This window comes from Aspergillus caelatus, assembly GCF_009193585.1.
Source record: "Aspergillus caelatus strain CBS 763.97 unplaced genomic scaffold BDV27scaffold_1, whole genome shotgun sequence".
In the NCBI taxonomy this organism is placed as follows: Eukaryota; Fungi; Ascomycota; class Eurotiomycetes; order Eurotiales; family Aspergillaceae; genus Aspergillus; species Aspergillus caelatus.
The window spans coordinates 40,314-64,447 of NW_022475264.1; the positions used below are offsets into that span (position 1 = coordinate 40,314).

The 24,134-nt window shown below is 47.8% G+C and overlaps 10 protein-coding genes across 10 annotated transcripts in view; 7 read left to right on the plus strand and 3 right to left on the minus strand.

The window, feature by feature from the left end:
• Window positions 1-1,045: 1,045 nt before the first annotated feature.
• On the plus strand, window positions 1,046-2,824 carry BDV27DRAFT_164958 (cytochrome P450; the record flags this gene model as incomplete). Its single annotated transcript, XM_032073790.1, has 5 exons — window positions 1,046-1,359; window positions 1,519-1,627; window positions 1,673-1,802; window positions 1,851-2,481; window positions 2,530-2,824. The coding sequence occupies 5 exons, from the start codon at window positions 1,046-1,048 to the stop codon at window positions 2,708-2,710; spliced, it is 1,365 nt and encodes a 454-aa protein (XP_031933854.1). The 3' UTR covers window positions 2,711-2,824.
• Window positions 2,825-3,762: 938 nt separating this feature from the next.
• Window positions 3,763-4,900, plus strand: BDV27DRAFT_164960 (NAD(P)-dependent alcohol dehydrogenase; the record flags this gene model as incomplete). The annotated part of the gene is made up of 2 exons (XM_032073791.1): window positions 3,763-3,939; window positions 3,992-4,900. The coding sequence occupies 2 exons, from the start codon at window positions 3,763-3,765 to the stop codon at window positions 4,898-4,900; spliced, it is 1,086 nt and encodes a 361-aa protein (XP_031933855.1).
• An 11-nt stretch (window positions 4,901-4,911) lies between these two features.
• BDV27DRAFT_146 (uncharacterized protein) lies at window positions 4,912-5,951 on the minus strand. Its single transcript, XM_032070500.1, has 2 exons — window positions 5,581-5,951; window positions 4,912-5,530 (listed from the first exon to the last, which is right to left on the minus strand). Exons 1-2 carry the CDS (start codon window positions 5,786-5,788, stop codon window positions 4,959-4,961), a joined length of 780 nt encoding a protein of 259 aa, XP_031933856.1. The 5' UTR covers window positions 5,789-5,951; the 3' UTR covers window positions 4,912-4,958.
• Window positions 5,952-6,671: 720 nt separating this feature from the next.
• BDV27DRAFT_140031 (sterol desaturase family protein) lies at window positions 6,672-7,662 on the minus strand (the record flags this gene model as incomplete). Its single annotated transcript, XM_032069573.1, has 3 exons — window positions 6,672-6,730; window positions 6,789-7,463; window positions 7,515-7,662. The coding sequence occupies 3 exons, from the start codon at window positions 7,660-7,662 to the stop codon at window positions 6,672-6,674; spliced, it is 882 nt and encodes a 293-aa protein (XP_031933857.1).
• A 259-nt stretch (window positions 7,663-7,921) lies between these two features.
• BDV27DRAFT_178 (uncharacterized protein) lies at window positions 7,922-8,795 on the minus strand. The gene is made up of 2 exons (XM_032075923.1): window positions 8,466-8,795; window positions 7,922-8,409 (listed from the first exon to the last, which is right to left on the minus strand). Exons 1-2 carry the CDS (start codon window positions 8,588-8,590, stop codon window positions 7,983-7,985), a joined length of 552 nt encoding a protein of 183 aa, XP_031933858.1. The 5' UTR covers window positions 8,591-8,795; the 3' UTR covers window positions 7,922-7,982.
• A 1,871-nt stretch (window positions 8,796-10,666) lies between these two features.
• On the plus strand, window positions 10,667-11,553 carry BDV27DRAFT_119040 (uncharacterized protein). Its single transcript, XM_032064761.1, has 3 exons — window positions 10,667-10,807; window positions 10,880-10,947; window positions 11,009-11,553. The coding sequence occupies exons 1-3, from the start codon at window positions 10,672-10,674 to the stop codon at window positions 11,186-11,188; spliced, it is 384 nt and encodes a 127-aa protein (XP_031933859.1). The 5' UTR covers window positions 10,667-10,671; the 3' UTR covers window positions 11,189-11,553.
• A 227-nt stretch (window positions 11,554-11,780) lies between these two features.
• On the plus strand, window positions 11,781-14,382 carry BDV27DRAFT_119043 (uncharacterized protein). Its single transcript, XM_032064762.1, has 6 exons — window positions 11,781-12,036; window positions 12,102-12,181; window positions 12,230-12,516; window positions 12,568-12,885; window positions 12,932-13,074; window positions 13,122-14,382. The coding sequence occupies exons 1-6, from the start codon at window positions 11,811-11,813 to the stop codon at window positions 13,955-13,957; spliced, it is 1,890 nt and encodes a 629-aa protein (XP_031933860.1). The 5' UTR covers window positions 11,781-11,810; the 3' UTR covers window positions 13,958-14,382.
• Window positions 14,383-17,196: 2,814 nt separating this feature from the next.
• On the plus strand, window positions 17,197-18,732 carry BDV27DRAFT_164961 (uncharacterized protein; the record flags this gene model as incomplete). The annotated part of the gene is made up of 1 exon (XM_032073792.1): window positions 17,197-18,732. One exon carries the CDS (start codon window positions 17,197-17,199, stop codon window positions 18,730-18,732), a length of 1,536 nt encoding a protein of 511 aa, XP_031933861.1.
• Window positions 18,733-19,280: 548 nt separating this feature from the next.
• BDV27DRAFT_164963 (GMC family oxidoreductase) lies at window positions 19,281-21,316 on the plus strand (the record flags this gene model as incomplete). Its single annotated transcript, XM_032073793.1, has 4 exons — window positions 19,281-19,593; window positions 19,648-20,257; window positions 20,323-20,942; window positions 21,016-21,316. 4 exons carry the CDS (start codon window positions 19,281-19,283, stop codon window positions 21,255-21,257), a joined length of 1,785 nt encoding a protein of 594 aa, XP_031933862.1. The 3' UTR covers window positions 21,258-21,316.
• Window positions 21,317-22,422: 1,106 nt separating this feature from the next.
• BDV27DRAFT_151637 (beta-glucosidase) overlaps window positions 22,423-24,134 on the plus strand; it is a gene marked incomplete at both ends in the record, with an annotated part of 2,764 nt that continues 1,052 nt past the window's right edge. The window contains 4 exons of the mRNA XM_032071385.1: window positions 22,423-22,537; window positions 22,591-23,207; window positions 23,260-23,626; window positions 23,687-24,077. Coding sequence (XP_031933863.1) covers window positions 22,423-22,537; window positions 22,591-23,207; window positions 23,260-23,626; window positions 23,687-24,077 — 1,490 coding nt within the window. The remainder of the gene's footprint in view (window positions 22,538-22,590; window positions 23,208-23,259; window positions 23,627-23,686; window positions 24,078-24,134) is intronic.

The window sequence follows — 24,134 nt, forward strand, 5'->3', positions numbered from 1 at the left end:
GGAGCAGGATCAAGATCTGGTGTACCTTTCAACGCCTTCTTTTGATCATTATTCCCTACCGGAAACCTGGCATGTTAGATGGCCACCCGCAAGCTTTCTAATAAACCTCTAGCGACAGATGTTCATGCTTGTTTTCAATTCTTTGTCTTTTATAGACACAATGGTAGGAATTAAAACTCTTGAGCTTCTGTAATATACTTGCATGCCGCAGATGACCTTTTCGAACATAAGTTGGACGAATTGTCAGCACCCATGTTGCATTTTTTTTTTTTTTCGTGTGCTCGAAGCGATAACTGGCTGTTTATTCTAAGAATAAGCGATCCTATGTCCATCCAACCGGATGCCCACATTACGGCATCTCTTGGGTCCAGCAGCATATTGACGATAAGACTAGAACGACGTGATGGACACTTTGTGCCATCTTCTTAATGACAATCCCAACCGCGAAGTCTTTTTATAGAGACAACAGGTCTCAGGAAGAGCTCAACATATACTTCACTGCAGAAAGCGTGGTAATTTGTTGGAAGGCACTCGAGGATGTCATCGATGATAATTTACGAACTGGGACCCACAAAGTGTGACTGCTACTGAAAGCCTTCCACATATCATGGCACAACATATGAAAAACGATTACTAGTGCGACTTTCCACACTGCATAGTGAAAGAAATAGAACTAGCTTGCTGGCTCTGAATATTATCTTGGTTTTGATACCGCAGTAGATTTCAAGTCCAACTCATCTTTTACTAAAAGAAACTCCAGTGCCGAGACGCAACTTGCTTATCAGTCGGAAGGATCCGATAAAAAGCATCCCCGCACGATAACCAACGCCTATCATTGAGGGACTAATGCAGATATCAGATAAAGGATTGGACAGTTTCTGATTTCCTGGGGTAGCATCTCTTCCAACTTCCCTTTTCGGATGGTGTAGAGTTATTCTATCACGTTGGTCGTATCACTAGTCTTCATATATACTTGCTGTGAGAAGAGATCGGTATTTCCCAAGACAAAATCCCAGTCACAGTCTATGGGAAACGTTGATTCAACATGTGGTCATTATGGCTATCCAGTATCCTACTTCTTGGACTATATCTCTTCAAGCGTCTTTCATCCCCACTTGCCAAAATCCCCGGCCCGTGGTATACGAATTTCACCAGCTTCTGCCTGAAGTACCACGAATTCACAGCGACTAGACGTCTTTTCGTTCATCACCTACATAAGAAGTATGGCCCTGTAGTCCGCCTTGCACCGAGCGAAGTCTCGTTTGTTACCCTAGATGCTATTCGAGAGATCTATGCATCCGGGGGTAGTGGTTATGATAAGACGGAATATTATGATTTATTCCGACAATATGGCATTAAGTATAACATCACTAGGCAATAAAAAGACAACCAAGCTGACAAGTAAAGAACCATGTTCTCTACGCTCGAGAAGCAAGGGGTTAGCTCACCTATCTAAATAGAGATCATCGCAACTAACAATGTGCAGCATAGTCATCGAAAGCGGGAATTGGCCGATAGATACGCTATGTCAAATATCGTACGCGACAAGCATGTGTCCGCCATCAAGGAGCGAGCTCAGGCCTTCGTATCGAGATGTGCTGCCATTGAAGGAAGCGTGAACGTCTACGTGAGTACTCCGGTTACCTATAGTGACTACGACTCACAGTTTTAGTCCCTCTTGCACTGCTATGCGCTAGATGGAGTTACAAATTTTATGTTTAGCCCTGGTGGCTTGAAGTCGTTAGATAATGCTAAGGACTATGAGATGATGGAGGAGTTGACATACCATCAAAGCCTCCAAAGTATGTCAAATGGTTAGCTCTCAGCGTAAACGAAGCTGACCATAGCAGAGAATCTTCTACATTATTACCTCCCCAGGCTAACTCCATACTTCCCATCCTGCCTACACCCCCGTCCTGCTCCCACAGCAGACGCCTATGTTTTACAGATGGCCGGGCAACAACACCCTGACGAGCACAGCTTAGTCGCGCGTCTCACCCGTAAAGGCTCGACGCTGAACCACATGCAAGTTGCCGCTGAATGCAAAGACCATATGGCTGCTGGCATTGACACTACCGGAGATGCCCTTTGTTTTCTTATGTGGGAACTATCTCAGCCTCAGAACTTACAATTTCAGAATCGCCTTCACAGGGAGCTGCTATCAGCATCCGATGATACACCACTTGATAAAATGCCGTATCTAGATGCTGTCATAAAGGAAGCCTTGAGATGCACACCGCCAATTCCGATGTCCTTTCCACGGTACGTCCCATGTGGTGGCAGGACAATCGATGGATACTTCATCCCAGAGAATACTATTGTCAGCTGTCAGCCATATACAGTACACCGTTTCAATGAAGAAGTGTTCCCTGAGCCGGACCGCTTCAACCCCGAACGATGGTTAGAAGAAAAGGGCTTCAACGACCGGAATCGATTGTTCTTCTCGTTTGGGACAGGCGGGAGAGGGTGTACTGGAAAGAAGTAGGTGAATCAAAACCTAAAGCCGTGCTTCTATACTGACAGATGTAGTCTTGCAATGGTGGAAATGAAGGTTCTGCTTCGAGAGCTGTATTCTCGGTTTCGGTCGTCGGTCGCCCCGGATATGATTGCGTCGATGGATCTTGATGATCAGATCATCTCCGCTCGGCCAAAGGATCAGATCTGTAAACTTATCTTTGCTGTAAGAGGCGAGGATGCCGACGCCGCATAGGTTATGTTGTAAATGATCTATATATGATGGAATGCCCGTGTCGCGTTAAGTGATGTTGAAGAATGATCTTTGGAAGAACTCGGCCCTTGATCTGTGCGTTTCGTCGGAATGCGGCAATTAGAAGTCTGGGGTTTCAGAACAAACAGTATGGGATAAGTTTGCCTGTCATAGGATGAATTGTCGTATACTAGTATTTGTTCATTTGGCTTGTGGAATAGTAGCAGAGACAACACCCTCTCATCGTAGTCGATTCCACACCAGCCAATCAAGGAACGAGCTTCTGAATGCCGTTGGTACAAATATTAGGCCGACTTCTCCAAAAGTCTCCGACCTTATTTGAAGTGGGATTGGTTGCCCTGGAGTTAAGCATCTTGTAATCTTTAATTCCAAGTGGAGCGGCATAAGCAGCACGCAAAAGACGTACGGAGTTAGCGTTAGCACGCGAAGGTGCCGGGCTAGAAGCCGAAATAGAAGCCTGAAGAAGGGTTTTATATTCGGTAACCAATCATACTTTCTGCTTTTTAAGAAATTTTGTGGTCAAGGATCCACATAGTGGGTATGGACCCACCATGAGCCATTTCAGTCACCAAGGAGAACATCGTCGTCATGAGCGCATGCAGCTTATGCATCAACTTTGCAGCTTAACTCATGGATAGAAAAAGGCTTAGTATAATCGTAAATTCCGAGTTGATGTCATCTACTGTTGGTTTGTTCCTCGTTTTGCCCCTGCCAAGCGGCAAATTACCCTTCTCACTATGGCTTCACAACCGTGGAACGGGTAGTATAACTCCACTGTCATCGCGGAGATAATGGACTTATGGAGTAGTCCTCAATAATGTGGATCATCCTAAAAATGGATTTCTAAGCTCTTCTAATCCTTTTTTCTCGAATTTGTCTACTCCGGAGAAGTGCCGAGACCATCCGCCACTGGCAATCTGTTTTGTATAAATTTCACGAGGACCTTCGAGGAATCAACACCCCAGATTCGATCGAGACTCTACAGAATATAGAATATACACAACCGAGCAAAGTTAAACTTTAATCCGCATACAATGGCCGCTACCGACTACAAGTTCGAAGGTTGGATGGGCCTTGACCCTAAGGCCGCTGACGGCAACATGGTCTGGCAGGAGTTCCAGCCTAAGGCTTGGGAAGAGACCGATATTGATATCCGCATTACACATTCCGGTGTCTGTGGTTCAGATTTGCACACTTTGCGCAGTGGATGGGTATGTTTAGCTTTTGTGAGGAAAATATTAGCACGGCTGCTAACATTCCCAGGGACCTACGATGTACCCTTGCTGTGTCGGCCACGAAATTCTCGGAGTTGCAGTTAGAGTCGGCTCTCAGGCCGAAGGAAACATCAAGGTTGGCGACCGCGTCGGTGTTGGTGCGCAGAACGATTCCTGCCAGGGCCGCAAGGGTGACTGTGAAGAATGTGCCTCGGGGCTTGAGCAGTACTGCCCCAACTTGATGGGCGGTACCTACAACTCCAAGCACTGGAACGGCGACAAATCATATGGTGGATATGCTCTCTATCACCGTTCGCCTTCTCGCTTTGTTATTAAGATCCCCGATGCCATCCCCTCCGCGATGGCTGCTCCTATGCTTTGCGGTGGTATTACCACATACTCCCCCCTTCGTCACAACGGCTGCGGTCCCGGAAAGAAGGTCGGCATTATCGGTGTTGGTGGACTCGGCCACTTCGGCATTATGTTTGCCAAGGCTCTGGGTGCCGATAAGGTGGTTGCGATTTCCCGCAAGGCCAACAAGAAAGAAGATGCTCTCAAGCTTGGCGCAGATGCCTATATCGCAACGGACGAAGACGCCGATTGGGCCAAGAACAACTCCCGCAGCTTGGACTTGATCATTTCTACCGTCTCCTCCTCCAAGATGCCCATCATGGACTATATCACTATGCTCAAGCCCAGTGGTAACTTCGTGCAGCTGGGTGCTCCCGAAGACGGTGCCCTTACCATCCCCGCCTTCGCACTGATCGTCAAGAGAATCAAGTTCGGAGGATCTTTGATTGGAAGCCCCAGCGAGATCCGAGAGATGCTCGAGCTGGCTGCTGAGAAGAACGTCAGGTCATGGGTTCAGGAGGTGCCGATGAAGGATGCCAACAAGGCCATCGTGGACATGGACGCTGGCAAGGCCCGGTACCGTTACGTGCTTGTGAACGAGCAGTAAATCAAACACTCATAAATAGACCTTGTACATAGTATATAGAGTAATACAGCGCAGCGCACTATACACTTTCTTCATATGACCGGATTGTATATGGCTGACCTTTGACCAAAATTGTTCCACCCGGTGTTCGTAGCTGTTCGTTGACCTCGACGTCTTGAGCGCTGGGCAAACTGTCGCCTTCAAGACCAAGAACATACTTAGCTGACCAGCCAGCAGCACTTGAATCCCACTCTTCTCTTCTAGCACTAACCCCCTGCCCTGTCTTCACCACTACATCCTTAGAACCTACTAAGCGCACATATACCTGCCTCTGTTGCACCACCAAATACGTGCCCCAAATCTTCGCCAAAAATGTCCTCGAAACTTCCGCCTCCTCGCCTTCCTCAATTTCGAGATCATGTCTCGATTCCAAAACCCATGAAACACCTTTCCCCGGCCCCTCGGGACCCTCTCTAAAGCTCAATTCCCGCCAGACCTCCTCATATTCTGTCACCGGAGCCCCAGGCAGATCTGGACGAGACATAGATCCAGTCTCCAGGTCATCGCCATTCGGCAACGTAGTAAAGGTACCACAGTCAACGTCATCAAAAGAGTTATGGGAGTCAATCTCATGGGTAAACTGCACGCGGCCTGATATTGTCAGTATACATGCAGTCCTGGGATGTAGTAACAGAACTTACGAGGGTCGCTACTATCCACAACCCGCTGACCGGCAATTGCCCAGTCAATGTCACCGGATTTCTTATCTACGCGAAGGTCGACATACCAACCCTTCACGGACATGACGATAGTGTCAGTCGTTTCGGAAGCGGGTTCTGGGAGCCATCGGAGGGAGATGCGTGTTGAGAGGCGGCTCTCAGTGGGTGGATTCGCCATGTGAGATGTCATGGCTAGATTTGAGGGTGTGGGAATCTTCGAGCGTGGCTTTCAGAGCAGGAAATTGGATTTGTGTTGAGATGGGTACCGATGTTCTTTATCAGTATTTATTTAAATACCCCGCATCAAAGTGGGCAGGATCTTGATTGGTGCCATGGACCGAAGCTTGTCTATCATTTAGTAGACCCCCCCCCCCTGTCACACTGAAGCCAATTCTAAGCTTAGGGTTTCAGATAGAAGAAAATGCCAGTATGGCAATAGTGACCGATAACAATTAATCTCTTAATGTCAAGGACGAAATCATTGCATTCGAACGTCTGGCTACCCTAATTAGCACATCAGTTAAGACCAAAACCTGCGCTAAAAGATTTCCGATGATAACCATGCGACAAGCTTGGCGCCAAAGACGGTGAACTTTGAGCAACGAGTGTGTTTCTGTTTGTAAAGGATTTCAGCAGTGAGTAGAATATGAGAATAGGGTTTCTCGCAAATTTATGTATTCTCTGTTTATGGAATTTCAGTTCGGGATGAGCCGGTGTTTGGTTGAATCCCAAACTATGGCCGGTGAGATATCCGACCTCTCGGGCGAGACGGGTTTATATCGTCCTTGATTTATATACATCCTGTTCTTATTATTTTTCTTATTATTTTTCTTATTATTTTTTCTCTTTTTCTTCTTGTGGAGAGTGCTAAGATCTCGACATTACATATAAAGGTAGGATAATGTATCGTAGACATATTATTTTGTATTAGTTATCTCATATAATAATATGCATTTTAATCATACACTAACAAGAAGGCCACAACTAAACATACAGCCCCATTAAAAGATATTACGGTTCAAAAAGAGCAAAAGAACTTTTCTCTCTCTCTCAGCTCAAATGTGGTATGGAAATTAATCACGTCGTCTATGCTCACGCCCATTCTTGGGGCCAGCAACGGTACCCATCAAGACTGTCGTAGGTTAGTCCTTGTAAACTAAATCCCGGAAAGAAACCAAAGAAAGACTTACTATCCCAATAGCGGAACGAGCTAGAGTAATTGCCCACAAAGTAGCGATGATGATCGTCATGCCAGTCAGCTCCACCCCAGAACGGGATAATCCGCCTCAAGCTCCAGGGGAAATCATATCCCGAGTGCGAGTCGATAGCCTGTACTTGGCGCAGACCCATCCATGCCAATACAGTGATCAAATGAACGTTCTCTGTGAAGTAGCCCAGAACGAGCGGTGGGGCGATCGTGCCAAGACCGAGCAGGAGGGTCTCCCAGGGACTGGCGTATTCGGCCGCGAGACCGAAAGGGGTCGCGTATTGGTGATGGATGCGGTGAATGGAGCGATAGAGGGGCCCCCAGTGGAAAGCGCGGTGCAACCAGTAGTGGTAGGTATCTTCAACAATGAAGAAGATGGCGAGTTGGGCGACCAGGGTTTTGAGGTCTGGGAAGGGAGAGGCGTACTTGAGGCCACAGAGGTCCATCATGGGGTGGAAGAGGACAATCAGAGGGAGTTCGACGATGAAGTGGATAGCGAGGATGTATTTAGTGCAGTCCCATTGGGTAGCTACGGAGGGTGGTGCTTTGTGATCTTGTATCCTCCACCGGTTGAACGTGCCTGGCATTGCGTCCGCGATTATCCATGGGAGGCAGCGGCCGAAATAAATCAGTTCGTGGGCAATGAAGGTGATAATTCCTGCGCCGGTTAGTTGTTGTTCCGGGGACAGTACGAACATGTGAAGGTTACCTGTGGCGAGGATATCATTGTTCCAATAGGAGTAGTAAGCCTCCCAGAGGTTTTCCATGCTGGATAGGTTGGGGTTTTGATGGGCCAGCTTGATAAGGTCCGCATATGAAGCCATTTGAGGAAAGGCAGTAGCATTGAAGGACTCCATGTTGAGATGATCCTGCACACTGGGCGATTTAGAAGTTCCAATCACCGCTAAGATGATTTTCATGCATTATATAACGTTTACCATTTGTGTTGGAACGACGCCAAGACGAGTGGATATTCCGAATGGTCTGACGGGACAGACCACTCGGATGCGGGAAGAACCATATGATTAGGCAACCCTAATAAAAAAAATTTCCCAATCCTATAGTACCATTTGACTAATCAAATCCAAAACAATTTTAGTAAATACATTATAGGTTCGGCACACCCCGGTCCCTGACAAGACTGGAATATACAATGTCCGACATCGACCATGCTACCTTAAAGTTGGAACGCCGCAACTCCTAGCGCCAACCCGACCGCAACGGAAAGTCGAACACCCATATTCCCCGCCGCATTGTCCTCATCCGATCCGGTGCCTGTAGCAGCGGCAGCAGTGCTTGTGCTGCTGCCAGTCGAACCGCTGCTGCTGCTGCTGCTGCTGCTGCTGCCACTTGATGACGAGGCTCCCGTCTCAGCAGGGCCGTCACAGTGCCAATGGTCGCCGTGAGGCTCACAACCAACCGACTCGGTGGCATCGGCCTCATCTGTGTGTGAATGGGTGCCCGTGGTAGTGGCTGCTGCGGTGGTCGAGGCGGGGCCGTCGCAATGCCAGTGGTCGCCGTGCGGCTCGCAGCCTACAGATTCAGTTGGGCTAGGAACGGCTGGGGTGGCGGTCTCCGATGTCGATGCTGGACCTTCGCAGTGCCTGGACATATATTAGATATCGGTGCTCTGATGTTGAAGAGGAGAACAGAAACATACCAGTGGTCTCCGTGTGGCTCACATCCAACAGAGGCAGTGGGGGACGGACCCGGATCTTGGCTAGTACTTTCTTGGGCCAAGGCAGCCGAGGCCAAGGCGAACAGAGCGAGGATTGAGAATCTCATTGTTCTTGCAGGTAAGTTGGGCTATGGTCCAAGCTTATGTGTGTTTGGGAGTGGCAGGTTGAGAAAGTACCAACAAGGGAAGTCGGATTGGCTTTATACCTCCACACCAGTAGTGGCCCTCCAAGGTAACTCGCCTCTTAACTTGTCTCGACCATCCGGTCAAAATTAGCCGACATAAATCACAGCCCACGGGCTGTATCAAATGTCTAGCATGCCAAGAGTAGTGGAATACTTGGCGTCTCCAAGGTTCTCATCGCGCTCGGCAGACCCTGTATCCGTTGGCATTGTCAATTTGTTGGAAAATGAATCTGTCGCAGATTAGAAATGCCTGTATCCTTTCGTCCTGCTGACTGAGCACATGGGATTACTTAGCCATCGCAAACTCACTTTGGATGCGCAGGCAAGTCAAGCATGCCAAACCAACATGGCACTCTGCAGACAGTTTCAAGATGCCAAGTCCTTTTGTGCCCCATGCCAAGGATGCTTGAGAACCTTGGGAGTGACAAAGGGAGCAACCCTTCAGCTTCGATACGAAACGATTTGTTCCTTCATTGGCGTGACGGAGGGTCCCTTGCAATGGAAATTACACGACCCGCGACTAACGGCCAACTCTCGACCTGATTAGTTCATTGAGGTTGCGCCGGCGAGTCATTAACCTGAAGGGTATCCCACGCGCGAGGAAATTAAAAGAAGACTCTTGTCTCTGATTACAAGAAAAACCGCTCGCCCGAGATCGGTTCGTTCCGACCATATCTCGTCTCGGATATTTGACAGATACCTACTCCACAATGCCGCCCCTCGCACAAGGACTTCACTGATAGGGTGAATGGTATGGAATGTACCCCGGCACAATGTCTCAAGGCAAGCCATAGCGCAGTCTATGTTACGCTTCGTTGGGGCGATAGCTGCTAGCAGTGCCATACTTACCTAACTCGGCATGTAAACTGATGGGATTGTTGTCGCCTCTAATATGAATTTATTGATCATCCCGTTCAGTATCCATTTGTAGCTGGCTCAACTCGCAACCAGCGGGACAAGATTTAGATCACTAAACAGAGAAAAGCAGGGAGCATGAACGGCTCACGACAAGTTGATACGCATCGCCTTACAAGAGAGCTAGCGTTGCGTGGCTCGTGTGTAAACCACGTTATGTCGAGATCGCCGAACTATCTCGTAGTATAACCTTGCGTGTCTGGGAGTAGTTTTCCGTTTGAGTTAGATGACCTGTGCTAGACAATTTTGTTGGACTCGGGATAGTAATACATACAATCGGCCCTAGAGCTCCGTGTCTACCCAAGGGAACAGCCGAGAAGAATCGCGTGGTCTGAGCTTCAGGATGTAGAGAAGTTCCTAGGAATCCACTACATACTGGCTATCTCTCGCTGTGGCATCAGAGATCCTCAATAACGCAGTTTATTCCCAGAAAGTCGCAAGAGCTCCTTCAGTGACTTCCAGCCATGAACGTGCAGGTGATTATATTGGGTCACAAAAAGGGATGTTGTAGGTTTACATATAATGGAGTTGTAGTGAACAGCGTTTTCTTGTGGCGACGATGATCAAGGAATCGGGTATGCCGTAGGACAATTGCGATCGTCAATGATCAGTTCACCATGTCATCGTCTTTTGTGCCTCTAGTATCAATACTTGGAGTAGTAATAGTAGACCCCTGGCTTGTCTAAACAAGACTCCAAGCAAGGAAGAGGATACCCTAGAAGAAGACATAACTGCAGGAGCATAGCTTGACGAGATATTAAGCATAAGAAATAGGCATTCTAGTGCTAGAGAGGGTGATGAAATACCGGATTGACTAACTCCCCGACAGTACGCGCCAAGTTCCTTCCTCTTGAATTGATTGAGATAGGTTGAGCGGGCTTTATAAAGCGGAGGAAACTCCATATCCTTGTTCGGGTTGTCTTTTCAGCGAAATGTAGTGGTACAAGCTGTTTCACGCATTGAGCATGAAGATATCTAGGTATGGAGTGGTATGTTACAAGGTTGTCTCCGTGGAATACCTGGTTGGGCATTCATTCACTCTAGCCTTCCTATGTTTTGCGTGTACCTCTCTGGGTCATGTGCAGACGATGCCCTTACCTCTTAGCACACTTGTCCGCCACCTTGCTGTTACCCTACATCTTGACACTTCCGTCAACTCTTCCCTCAATCATCTCTCTCCGCTCAGCGTCTTTTTAACCGATCTCATCGTCTGTGACTGTAAATGTATGTTATGTTCGTTGCCGGGCCGCCCTTTCAACCTCACAAGTCCTACTACGCCAGGTCTAACCTCAACAGCTTCCATGAACGTCGATATGGTCACCGTGTTCGTGGAAAATTCCGATGGAGAGTTTCTGGTACTCGAGGTGCGTTAAAGTAGCAATACATCCTCACCAACACCCAGTAACATTAAACATGCCAATATAGATGAAAGGCTATGGGACCATGAAAGAGCTTGCGAAGAGGGCGATAGGTGAGCTGAAGCTTCGCGTCATCGACCACGTGGATGTGTTCGTGGGCCAACTTGGCCTGCCAGCAGAGGAGCAGCTCGACGTACATCAAGATCACAGAGACGGTACTCTATGTGTAGTTGGCGCTCCCACGTGAGATATTGTATGATTACGCGCGACCACTGTGCCTGTGCAGCAACGACATCATCATCACCCTTGACGAGGGGGCAGGTAGCAGCACTGTTACCTTCAGGGGATACATACAGCTGGTTCTCGATAGCCTTAGACGGCCAGGACCGATAGCACGAGAATAATGGATACACGAGCTCCGGGACAATTTCTCGCCCAGAGTAGAGCCCCAGATAGAAACATGAGCGCGACCATTTGGAGGTATTACTGTTGAAGTGTGAAAAGTGGAGAATTGGAACAGTCGAAGCAAAACGGAATCATCAAGAGAACAGGCATAGAGTTTGGAGAAGCAGTTTACTACTTGTACTGCGTTGACCCACATATTTAAATTATTTTATTGTACTACCGGACCAAATGGAATTAGTTGTCTTTCTGCGGAGAAGATGCAACGATGTAGAGGTAACCATCCCAATATCCCGCGATTGTTACGTGTCCCACAGAACCCCGCAGGATAATCATGTAAGTAACCATATTTGTTATTGACAGGGGTGCATAACATTTATTATATAACACATGTAACCGCTCCTGCTCCTCGTTACTTTTCGGTGCGGTCGCCATCTCTCACCACAACTATATTCTCAAACTAGGCCATGGAGATCAAGGATTGGGAAACTACAGATGTAGTTATTTGTGGCTGTGGCCCAACCGGGGCCATGCTATCGGCTTACTTGGGTCAGATGTCCGTCCCGAATGTAGTGCTAGAGCGAGACGTTGATATCACTACCGATCCTCGTGGAATCGCTCTGGATGAGGATGGCATTCGCTTTCTCCAGGGAGTTGGTATATATGATTCAATTTTTAGTGAAATCGGCAGTTGTCAGTATCGCTCCCTTTGTTTCTCCTTCACCGCTGAATTCCACAACATTGACTTGGCGAAATAGGCATGGGTAGGTTCAACTTTATCGGCGGAACAGAGCCGGTCTTAGAGAAAAACCCAATTCTCGCTTTGGATTATAGCACGGTGAGTCGAGCAGACTGTAGTTAATGATACATGAACTAACTCTATCAGACGACCGGAGGAACAGGTCATATCGGCTTTCTTTGTCACAAACAACCTACACTCGAAGAGAACTTACGAAAGGCTATGTCACATAGCACATTCTGCACTCTGAGATCCGAGTCAACCGTCTATGAATTGTGGGAAGATGAGCAGTGGATCTACTGCAAGTATCGAGATGCAAGGGAGGCTGAGCGGAGGATTCGGGCGCGATTTTTCGTCGGTGCGGATGGCAAGACGGGGTTTACACGGAAGCAGTACCTAGAGCCAAAAGGTGTACATATGGAGAAAGTCACAGAGTACGTGGCATATGTTATTGCTGCAAGTTGCATCACTGACACTATGATAAGGGAATTTTATCAGGAGACTTGGGTAGCGCTAAACTGGCAAATCACATTACCCATACCCGAGTCGCACCCCGAGTTTCCATTGTGGACGTTGGGATATACTCCGGAACAAGTGTATGATCTTTTCTTTCCATATGAATTCCGGTTTCTCTGCAATCCTAATCGCCCTGCCGTATGCGGACGGTTCGGCCTTCAAACAGACCGGCTATGGAGATTCGAATTTGTCGTTCGTCCAGGAGAGGACGGCTACGAGATGGCGAAACCCGAATCACTAAAGAAGATTGTTTTTCCCTATGTGACACACCAAGGAAGCCGATATGGGTAAGTAAGTCCAGGTCCCATGGTTCGCCTCCTACTTATGTTGTAGTCTCGCGCATGATGTGCAATTCCCCGAGGATTGTATACATGTGATCCGATCGCGCCCGTTTACCTTTTCCGCACGCAGCTGCAATGCCTGGGCCAAAGATCGTGTTATTCTTTGTGGTGATGCTGCGCATGTATTTCCCCCTTGTAGGTTCCCTACCAGTCAGTTCTCATGGCGGAGCTAATCCTTTCAGTCGGAGGACAAGGGATTGCGTCCGGATTTCGCGATGCCATTTCACTAGCATGGCGACTCGCTCTGCTATGTCGACATCATCCAGCCACCTCCAGATTCCACGAACAAGTCCTGGCTGCGTGGTATGAGGAACGAAAGCAGCAACTTGAGAAGTCTCTGGCTACGACAATCGCGAATGGGAAGTTTGTGTGCGAAGCCAATTTCGGCAAAATCTTCATACGGGACTGGTATCTCTGGCTGCTCCAGTTATTTCCCAGCTGGAAACGCCATCTCCAATCGGGACGACGAAAGGACGGGTTGATCCGATACGTACACTCTGAAGGGATGCCTTTCATGCCGGAGCTCAACGGAGGCCTGAGCCTGCCTCAAGTATTCTGCAAGGATATGACTGGAAAAGTGCTTTTCACCGACGATGTCATCTTCAAATGCAAGCAAAAGAGTATCTTCCGACTATTCGTTTATCTGCTCAGCGATGAGGAGATACCGCTCACTCGGACTGTGTTGCGGGAAGTGGAGGAGCTATCACAGGGCGAATTTGCTACCAACCAAGTTCCCTTTGTCATTGAAAATATCACCAAGCCCGGAGCTGAGGATGACAGGAACCTATTTCAGATCGCTAGCGCCGAAGAGTTTGCCCGGTCACCTCTCTGCCGTGGTCGCCCCGAGCCCACCTATTATGAACCATTCCTGATTCGCACGGTGGTGTGCGCAAAGTATATTATCGTGCGTCCAGATCGAGTTGTCTTTGCGGCATGTGAAGACGAGCAAAGTCTGAAGACGGCTATTGGTTGTATGAAGGACATCTTGCGTGCTAGTTCGTATATATTGACTGCGTAGATGTTGATTGTTGCTTGTTTCACATCACAGTCCTGATGTTATTCGGCCGAGCATGACTGTATTCTTCAATTATATAACACCTTCCGGTAAAGCTCAGCTCTCCTTCAATTCCGTGGTTCGGTATTTCAGGCGCATGTGTTGGATTACGAGCCTTGGCGCAAGCTTCTTGTCCCTTCAAGCCATATCAAGCTAGGATTGTAAAACACCATGACTAATTTGTAGCGTCGTTCGAGCTCGGATATAACCAGGAGTTATGAAACAGCCCGGGGCCGTAACCCTGAGTGGAGCTGTTCTTAGGCACTTGACAGAAGAGTGGAGTGTACTACGAACATGGCAGCTATCTAGAAACACAGATTGGTTCCATCCTTAATCACTTCGTGTGTGTGTCACACTGATGTCTAACTGACCGGTTACCTGCATGTTGGGGGATTGTATCATAATACTTCTGTTAAGCCTAGAGCAAGGCACCGTCCTACGAATGATGCTCAGGTCGTAACCCCCACCTGAAATTGACTGTATCAGCTGCGGACAAAGAGACATCTTCTTGATTTGTGTAATATCGAAGAACTGCAAGAGGTTCCGAAAAATGACAACGATTTGGACTTTGCAGATGGGCTGCGTTTCAGAACGGACCCCCTCAAGTGGCAATGCACCCGATAATGTCGCTAGATCGATCGGAAGTTCTTAGCGTAGCCTCGTATCCCAGGAATATTTCATCTAGCCTCATCAGCCTGACTGGCTTGAGCCTACGGTCGAATCCAGAGGTGTGACCTGGGGTATCCACCGTCTATTTCGGAACATCCGTAACCTGTGAGGGCCGAAGACAGGAATGACACTTGAAAGGATTCTTGTCTGGGTGGTTCCTTTTCCCTCCCTCCTTCTGAAATTGTCCAACAAAGGTAATTCGGGGCCTTTCTATCCCTGATGCATGTGAGGCCATGAGTAGGGTCTTAGGTCGTCAGCAACTTAAAGCATAGGGTTATGCTGCTGCCCGAAGCCTGCGTATGTAGATCCAGAATGAAATCTGCAAGACAGTGTCATCTTGAAACTGCTAGGCTTGAAGATATTCACAAAAATAGAACTAACCACCTTGTTCCGGTTATTGAATATTTTAAGGACGGTAGAAAGTATATTTGTTGTCTAGTTTCATCGTCAATGTCAATTACTTCACATTGACTGAAATCCCGAAGGGGAGATGGACGGCCCTTGTCTTTATACCGCCGCAACGACCCATGCCTTTTAAGGGCTGCGTCGAGCATCCAACAAGCTGTACATTTGACCAAGATGAGGTACTGACAAACTCGGGACAAAACGAGAACAAAACAAAGTGTTGACAAGCCGCATTTAGCACTGGGCCTAAACAAAATGAGGCACAGACGTTGACTATCTCATGCAGAGGCCGGGAAGGACTTCTCTTTCCCAATCGCTTCACAATCTGGCCATATGCATAATGTGGTACAGAACAATCTGAACATTGCTGAGCCTAGCGATGTGCAACGCTCTGCCATGCTAGAGTGAGTATCCATAACATGAGCTAGATAGTGGGGTCTTGTCTGGTGCTTACACTTACTACAGATGTCCCACGCTCCTACAATCACCTACGAGCCATTCCGCCGACAAAGTTGTCCATCATGTTCACAACGCTTCTAGCTAGAGTCCTCTTGTCCTGAAGCCATATGGCCCCTACCGACCTAAGGCCGGCACTGGCAGTACACACAAGTCAATGTCGACTACAATGAACGAGAAATTTCTTGATTCTAGTTTGGGTGATCATGCGTGGTAAGTGCTCTGTTTGTGTACTTTTCATTCAAGTTTGACATTATAACAGAGATGAGTAGTCCAGGTCGTTTCTACGCTTCATTTCTTCTCAAGTCAATGATAGCATATATCATGCCAAACTACGAATTTCGTTAATTTTTCAACACGGCCAGCAAACTGAACTATCGGCGTTATTTAAGTTGCTTCTGTGACAGCATAGTTCTCAATCCGAAGAAGAGGCGCAGCAAATTAGAGTGATTTCCTTTCGTTCGTTACTATCAAGGAGGTGGGTGCTTCCTCGAATAGAGTTCAGCTTGATAGATTCAGGATGTCATTGATTAGTGTGATAATAGCAGATGCAGGTTCAAGCTTTAGTCTTTACGTGTACCATCATTAGGCACTCAGTTATCTTGGGATGTATATCAACTCATCCAAGTGTCCACAGTAACTCATCGGGAGTATAACAGGACATACTGAATGACCCAGTGCTCATATAGGAATATCAGATGTACTTCCCTTACAAACCTTTCTCACCGGGATGTAAAGCAGTAAGATATCGCCTTCGACTATGCATGGGTGAAAAATCCTACCATTGAATTCCTACTCGTGAAGACTGTGAGTTCACAATGATCATACCGCTGGGGCCGCGAAATATAAACAACGAAGATAATAGGAGCGAGCCCTAGGAGACAAGTGATAACCAACATAATGATTTCCATATACGCAAGTGTAATAGATCTGATTTGGCAGGACAGAAAGCCTGTCAGTTAGGTAGAAATCATGAATACCAACCAGTGGAATTGTTATTAAATTAAATCTCGCCGAAGAATCTAGGAGCACACTGGGGATTTATTGTTCTATCAGTAGGGTTGCCCATAAGAATATATAATGTAACCATCAAGTCCCAATAGTCGTGATATCATAGCACGAGTCCGTCAGTACACCAGATCGGTGCCTAAATAACCAAGTTCCTGATACTTTATCCTTTACGAAAGCGAACCTACATGCGCTTTACAATTGAAGTCAGTTGTCATGTGAGTGAGGGAAACATTCCTTAATAGTTTCCTGGGGGTCTCTTTACTCTCTTCGTGTTAAGCATGATTATAAGAAATCTATCCCCTGCATGAAAGGTGTATATCGTGAGTTCCTTGACATCTTCGACCATACCTGCTGGCTATTTTACCAAATCAGGAAGGTCTATGCGCTTATATTAGAAGTTCCGAAGTTTAGCCGCCAGCCAGTAAGCTTACAAGCCACCCACCTCGCTGCAAATATTTACGTAGCTGTATTCACAGTCTATTATCCGCTTTTTTGCATAGAACATGTGCGGAAGATCGGACCGAAACTCCTAGCAGGTAAAGTAGTGTTCAAAGCGGTGTTGCCCGCTCGTTGGCAATAGCCGAATGCACAGCACAAATCATCCCTACAACCTAACCAGCCCCTTCCTTACACATACATACCTATGCGCCTTCGACACTACAATGGCATCAGTCATACCAAATGGATTTGAATGGAGTGAGATCAGGCCTGGCCGATGGGAGCGTGATGTTGACGAGGCGGAGCAATTCTACACATCACTGGCAAAAGCGTATGAAGGAACAGGAAGAACGTTCTTTGCCATGACGGGTTTCATTTCAGTTTTTGCTCCTGCGGAGAGCCGTTCCTCAGACCACCAGACCGAGACTAGAGCAGAGGACGCTCTACGAAAGGCTTGGCTTCGACTACGTTACGATCATCCCACAATCGCATCGAGAGTTGAATACGATGTGCATGGGAAACAGTGCAAAAAAATATATGAAACGTTCACGGAACCGTCCTCACAGGAAGATTGGTTGAAAGATACTTTCCAAATCGTGTCAACCAGCGTATCAGGGCTTGAATGGTGTAATTCGGATCCCCCTGTCCCGGCATTGCCGACTTTATTTCTGATCAAAGGGCCATCCGCAGCTGAGGGGGCCTTTCGGGCAGATGTTGTCCTCCGAGCTCATCATGACATTATTGATGGAATGGGTACACTGATGCTCTTTAACAATTTATTCGCGCATGCGGCAGAAATCTACAAATGGGGAGCAAGTTATACAGCTCCGTGCTTTGGTGGTGAATGGACAAATTTGAGCCCGCCGCTCCGTGTGGCTGCCGGGATACCCAAGGATTTACGGCCAGCTCAACAAAGCCGGCTACGAGACATCAATCATTCCAATGAATCCCTAAAGGAGGGCGTTGAAATTGCTAGCATCCCATTTAACAGAGATAGGACGAAGCCGGGTAAACATCAGCGCGTCGCCATTACTCTTTCTATAGAGCAGACGAGGCAGTTGCTGGATAAATGCCGGGAGACTGGCCTTAGCATTACACATGTGTACCATACTGCGATCGCGGTTACTGTCCGGGGCACCCAGGAGAGACGCGCCAATGAGCGCAAGGTCCGTTATCTCAACTACAGCCTCATCAACGAGCGTGGCCATTGCAGGAACCCATATAGAACTTGGGCCCACCCCGCAACGGTATACCATTCTGTCTCAGGGAGATCCCTGGCAATCGATTTGAATGTTGGATCAGCATTAGAGACAGCTGATATGGCATCTACCACAGCGAAGGACAAAGCAGAATTCATGGATATTGCTGAAACAGTACGCAACTTTTATCTCGGCATACGGAGTGACGAAGAACACATCTTTCTTGTTCCGTCTTATTGGAAAATGTCTACCATTCCATATCCAGCTGATGGAGTTACTCCCCATGTTCCGTCACGCAACGATAACCCGTCTGTTTCCATATCTAGCTTGGGTGTTATTGATAAAGTGATAAGCCCCACCCATGGGCCATTCCAGCTAGACAACCCATGGGTTACCGGAGAAGAGCTAGGCACGGGACTTGGCGTATTCTTGGGCACTTGGAAGGACAGGCTGACTTTGAGTACGGCATATAACGACGCATGGCATGACAAGAAAGAGGCAATGGCATTTTTGGATAGATGTAACCAGACTGTATTTCGAGCACTAGGGATAGAATGGTGAAGAGAATATGTAGCTGAATACTTTTCTTTAAGAAAGGAAGACGAATAGTTAGCTATGAATATAGTCATTGCAATATAAATACTACTATTTGGGATGCGGCAAACATTAGCTAGCGGCCGACATGTGGCCCATACGTAGGGAAAATGAATATCCGGCTCTGTTTCAGCATTTATGTAACCATACATATCCAGCTCGCGAGCCCTTGCGCTGGGATATGCCTGTCCTCTCTCGTCGCCAGTGTCTTGGCAATGCAGATCTCTCCTGGACTCCTTGCAGCTTTAGTGCCACGCAATACCACCCTTACCTGCAGAGGATTCTACTTACGGTAGCTTACCCAGCAAGCCCCGATAGTTACTCCACCTATCGCGCTATCGCAGCCCCCTTGACATGCTAGATGACGTCTTAGAATCTACCTCTACTGCAGGTATGAGTGAAGAATATAAACCCCAGACACCGTTCTCCATTTGCCCCCGAGTATGATACTCGAAACATATTTCCAGAACCAGAACCGTTGAGCTTCTACTGCCGAAGTGTTCTGAGTTTTGACCATGCTCTTATTTTGGATTTTGCTCCTAGTAGTTGGAGCCGTAGCCTCTGACTATGACTACATTATTGTTGGCGGAGGCACAAGCGGGTTAGCTGTTGCCAACCGACTGGCCCAAGATCCAAAGGTATCAGTTTTAGTTATTGAGGCCGGATCATCTGTTTTTGATAATGTCAACGTAACCGATATCAGCAATCTTCCGTACACATATGACAGCCCCCTCGACTGGGCATACGAAACTACGGAACAGGGATTCGGCAAACGCCGCCAAGTGATGCGTGCAGGGAAAGCGCTCGGAGGAACAAGCGTTATGAACGGTACGTAAGGTGACTTTAAATCTGCTTTGGACAGGGCATACTAATCGTTTCCAGGGGCGGCTTACGTCCGAGCTGAGAAAGGACAGATTGATGCCTTGCATGAATTTGGGATCGACGGTTGGGACTGGGATAGCCTCTTTCCCTATTATACAAAAAGTGAAAATATGACGACCCCCAACAAGACGCAGACAGAGGCCGGGGCGTCCATCTGTCCTACTTACCACGGCAGCAGTGGGCCGGTGCACGTTGGTTTTATGGATATACGAAAAGAGGAATATGACTTGACAGCGAGTATGAATCGCACATTGGAGTCTTTGGGTATTCCATGGAATCAGGACTTGAATTCCGGGCACATGCGAGGCTTTGCTCTTCATCCTTATACGGTTGATGTAACTAATATTCGCAGTGATGCGGCGAGAGCATACTATTGGCCCTATGCGGAGAGACCAAATCTGAGGGTTAAGTTGGATACCTTCGTCTCCCGGATCTTATGGCATAACGAGGAGGATGGCAGTGATATTCGTGCTCAAGGAGTTGAAGTCTTTACCCAGGAAGGAAATGGACGGCAAATAAATGTCGTTAATGCGCGAAGGGAGGTCATTATGGCTGCGGGTGCAATGAGAACACCTGCAATTCTAGAGCTTTCTGGTGTCGGAAATCCCAGGTAAACATTTTTCTTGTCCAGTATTTTTACGCGGACGTGCATAGTGACCCTGACACTACCAACAGAATATTGGAAAAATATGGTATTCCCGTCCAGGTCAATCTACCGAGCGTTGGCGAAAACCTGCAGGATCAGCTCAATACCTCCATTGTCGTGTCTACTAAAACACCAATAACGGGAACAAGAACAGTTGCTTTTGCTTCCGCATCGGATATCTTCGGGTCATCAGTCGAGTCAGTGGCTACCTTAGTTCGTTCACAACTGGAGGGATATGCCGATATTGCAGCCAGTAGTAGCAATGGTGCTATGACAAAGGAGGACCTGCTGAAGATGTTCGAGATCCAGCACGACCTTGTATTCGACCAGGATGTTCCAGTTGCTGAGTTTGTCTTTATATTGGAGAACGCCAATACCATCCACACTGGCTACTGGGGTCTGCTCCCGTTTGCGCGAGGAAATGTTCATATTAGCTCCGCCGACCCCATGGCACCACCGGTTGTAAACCCAAACTTCGGCCTTTTCGAGTGGGACGTCCAGGTACAGATAGCCATGTCCAAATTCCTGCGCCAAATGTACAAGAGTGGTGAGCTCAACAACCTAATCAGCAATGAAACTCTGCCTGGATTTAAGGAGATTCCAGAGGAAGCCTCGGATGAAACCTGGAAGGAATGGATAGGGGAGCAATGTAAGTCAATCCGTACTATCTCCCTTGATTAGGGTTGTAGCCTCCTGACTCGTTGCGTGAACGTCATCGTTAGATACGCCCAACTACCATGCCATCGGAACGACGTCTATGTTACCCCGCTCTATGGGTGGAGTTGTCGACAGTCGATTGAAGATCTACGGTACCAGTAACGTACGCGTAGTTGACTCCTCCATTCAACCGATGCAGATAGGTGGCCATCCAACAGCTAATCTCTACGCTATTGCGGAACGTGTCTCTGACATGATCAAGGAGGATGCCATTACAACTACTAAGAGTAAATTGAGCGCATTCTAAAAGACGACGTGGTGACTCAGAGTGGTGTTCCTCCACAGTCAGAGGTAACTTGAGTCATTTCCTTCTAAACAAGAGCTATATTACAATCATATATCCAGCAAAATATGAGATCTCACTTTGACTACACCTTCATAGTAATGCGTACTCTTGTTTAATGGTACGAGATAATACAATTGTCGACAGCGGGCTGAAGCCCTAAGTACTTGGCTGGGGTAAGACAGATACAACAACTTTGGGTAGTATGCAAGATACATCTGGCATCATCAATTCATAATAATCTCAAAAATATACGGCCCCCATTTGACTAATGCTTGAGGGGTTTTTCAAACGGCCCCTCTCCGGAGTGCTCCAGCTGCCAAAGCAATGCGGTCGAAGTTGGTTGTTACTGAGCAGGAAATAAGGTCGGGCAGCTGCATTGTCTTTCATGACCTCACACTCGAGGAGGTAGGCAAACTCATAGAAGATTATTATTATGGCATACTTGCTTCGTAAGTATTACTGGCGTCGGGGGGAAATTGCTATGTTTCTTAGATAGTGACTCTCTTCAGACAGCCGGTCCGCAGTATGCACAACCAACCCTTGCCGCAGTACAGGGCAAGGCTTCCCTACCAGACCAAAAGCGGATATATGTCGGGCAATTCCGCAAATACAATATATAGTTCGATAGTTACCCACCCTGGCAGAGGCCAAAGCGTGTTGTTCACCACATATTTGCCAAATTGGGTAAAACTACCAACCAACCCAGTTCATTGAATTCATGCCGTTGCCCCAGATTCACCCCCGCATTCTTCTACATATCGGCGTCATATCGCTGGACCCTTCCCATCTATGCTACTTAAACAAATAGAGGGATGATCGACTGACCCACTGTATGCACGGATGTTTAGCCGAAGTTTTGCCGGAACACCTATATACCTCTTTTTGCTATTGCATTGTGGATCTGAGGAAGTCATGAGAAACCACGCAAGGCGCTTTGAGAAAATGCTAGAGGTAAACTAGACTCATCCTAGATTTCAAGGGCAACATGATGTATCGGGATCGCGGTTAAATTCTACCGTGAGGGGAAGGACATGCCGCATGGCTATAAAAGGACTCGTTCGACAGAGGAAAATTTCCTGTCTGCAGAAAATAGTCACTGAGGTTCTGTTGAGTAAGAGTCGCCACCATGCGGAGCAAGCTTTTGTATACAGCAGCGCTTGCTTCTTGTATAGGTGCTGCCACCGCAGTATGGAATCACAACGATTATCTCTATAGCCCTACTCCGGATGAGATTCCCAACCGTCAGTGAGCACCAACACATATATTCTCAGTGACCCTTTCTGATATATAACAGCGGATGCAACGGGCTCTGAGTGGGAAGATGCCTTTGCCCGGGCCTCGAACTTTGTCTCCCAGCTTACCACCGAAGAAAAAGTAGGCCTCGTCTCGGGGACGGAAGGGCCTTGTGTAGGAAATATTGCGCCCATCTACCGTCTCAACTTCACAGGACTCTGTATACAGAATGGCCCCTTGGCATTGGAGCAAGGGACTTACTCCTCTGTCTTTCCTGCCGGGATCACTATCGCCGCAACCTGGGACAAGAACATTGCCTACGAAAGAGGGAGTCAGATGGCTGCCGAGTTCCGGGGCAAGGGGTCCCAGGTCCTTCTTGGGCCTGTTGCTGGACCTCTTGGCCGGAGTGGTTTGGGCGGAAGAAACTGGGAGGGCTTCTCACCTGATCCCTATTTGACGGGAGAATTGTTCACGGAGACCATCCTTGGTATCCAGGACAGCGGTGTGCAGGCATGCGCGAAGCACTACATCGGTAATGAGCAAGAGACTCAACGGCAGCCTTCCCAGAACGAAGACGGCACGACGATTGAGAGTGTCTCTTCCAATATTGACGATCGCACTATGCACGAGCTCTATCTTTGGCCATTCCAGCAAGCAGTCAAAGCCGGAGTTGCTTCTGTAAGTTATCCATGAAGGGGTGGGCGAACTATGTCTAACAGTGCGGTACTAGGTGATGTGCAGCTACAACCGCTTGAACCAAACCTACGGATGCCAGAACAGCAAGGCGCAAAATGGTATCCTCAAAGGGGAACTTGGTTTCCAAGGGTACGTGATGTCAGACTGGGGTGCTACACACAGCGGGGCGTTTGCCATTAACGCAGGCGAGGACATGGATATGCCGGGTACGGCAAGCTTCGGGCCAGTATTCTTCAACCAGAACCTCATTGAGTCTGTTAAAAATGGCTCTGTTTCAATGGACCGCCTGGACGACATGTGTCGCAGAGTGATGACGCCGTATTTTCACCTGAATCAGGACAAGGGCTTCCCGGCCATGGACCCCGTCAATGAAGAGCTCAACGCAGTTCTGTTCTCTAGCCGTAAGTGACAGCTCTTATGGGAATATATGTGTAGAGCTTTCATACTAAAATAGCAAACAGCCGATGAGTACAAATACAATTACACCTATGGACCAGTCGCCAACGTTGACGTTCGCGGCAATCATGGAGCAGAAATCCGCAAGCAAGCTGCAGATGGTATTGTGCTCTTAAAAAACACTAACAACACCCTTCCTCTGAAGTCGCCGAAACATATTACGGTTTTCGGCAATGACGCTGGTGATTTCACGAACGGCATGTCCGTTTTCTACTTCAACGGCGTCGGTAACTACGAATACGGCGTGCTTGCTGCAGGCGGGGGTTCTGGATCAGGTCTCTTCACGTACTTAGTCAGTCCTCTCGAGGCAATCAAGCAGCGCGCTGGCTTCCGAGAAAAGACTCTTGTGCAATATGTGCTCAACAATAGTGCCATAATTGAAGAGAATAGCCCATAGTTAGTGCAATCTCCCAGCCCATCCGTTCCCCTTCCCCCCCCCCCCCCCCCCCCCCC

Bases quoted from the DNA above. Each gene is read 5' to 3' on its own strand.
- BDV27DRAFT_119040 (XM_032064761.1), top strand. From the start codon at position 10,672: ATGCCCTTACCTCTTAGCACACTTGTCCGCCACCTTGCTGTTACCCTA. The intron at 10,808-10,879 runs GTATGTTATGTT...TAACCTCAACAG, and splicing joins CATCGTCTGTGACTGTAAAT to CTTCCATGAACGTCGATATG. The intron at 10,948-11,008 runs GTGCGTTAAAGT...ATGCCAATATAG, and splicing joins GAGAGTTTCTGGTACTCGAG to ATGAAAGGCTATGGGACCAT.
- BDV27DRAFT_119043 (XM_032064762.1), top strand. From the start codon at position 11,811: ATGGAGATCAAGGATTGGGAAACTACAGATGTAGTTATTTGTGGCTGT. The intron at 12,037-12,101 runs GTCAGTATCGCT...TTGGCGAAATAG, and splicing joins TTTTAGTGAAATCGGCAGTT to GCATGGGTAGGTTCAACTTT. The intron at 12,886-12,931 runs GTAAGTAAGTCC...CTTATGTTGTAG, and splicing joins CACCAAGGAAGCCGATATGG to TCTCGCGCATGATGTGCAAT.
- BDV27DRAFT_146 (XM_032070500.1), bottom strand. From the start codon at position 5,788: ATGACATCTCACATGGCGAATCCACCCACTGAGAGCCGCCTCTCAACA. The intron at 5,531-5,580 runs GTAAGTTCTGTT...TGACAATATCAG, and splicing joins TGTGGATAGTAGCGACCCTC to GCCGCGTGCAGTTTACCCAT.
- BDV27DRAFT_178 (XM_032075923.1), bottom strand. From the start codon at position 8,590: ATGAGATTCTCAATCCTCGCTCTGTTCGCCTTGGCCTCGGCTGCCTTG. The intron at 8,410-8,465 runs GTATGTTTCTGT...ATATATGTCCAG, and splicing joins GAGCCACACGGAGACCACTG to GCACTGCGAAGGTCCAGCAT.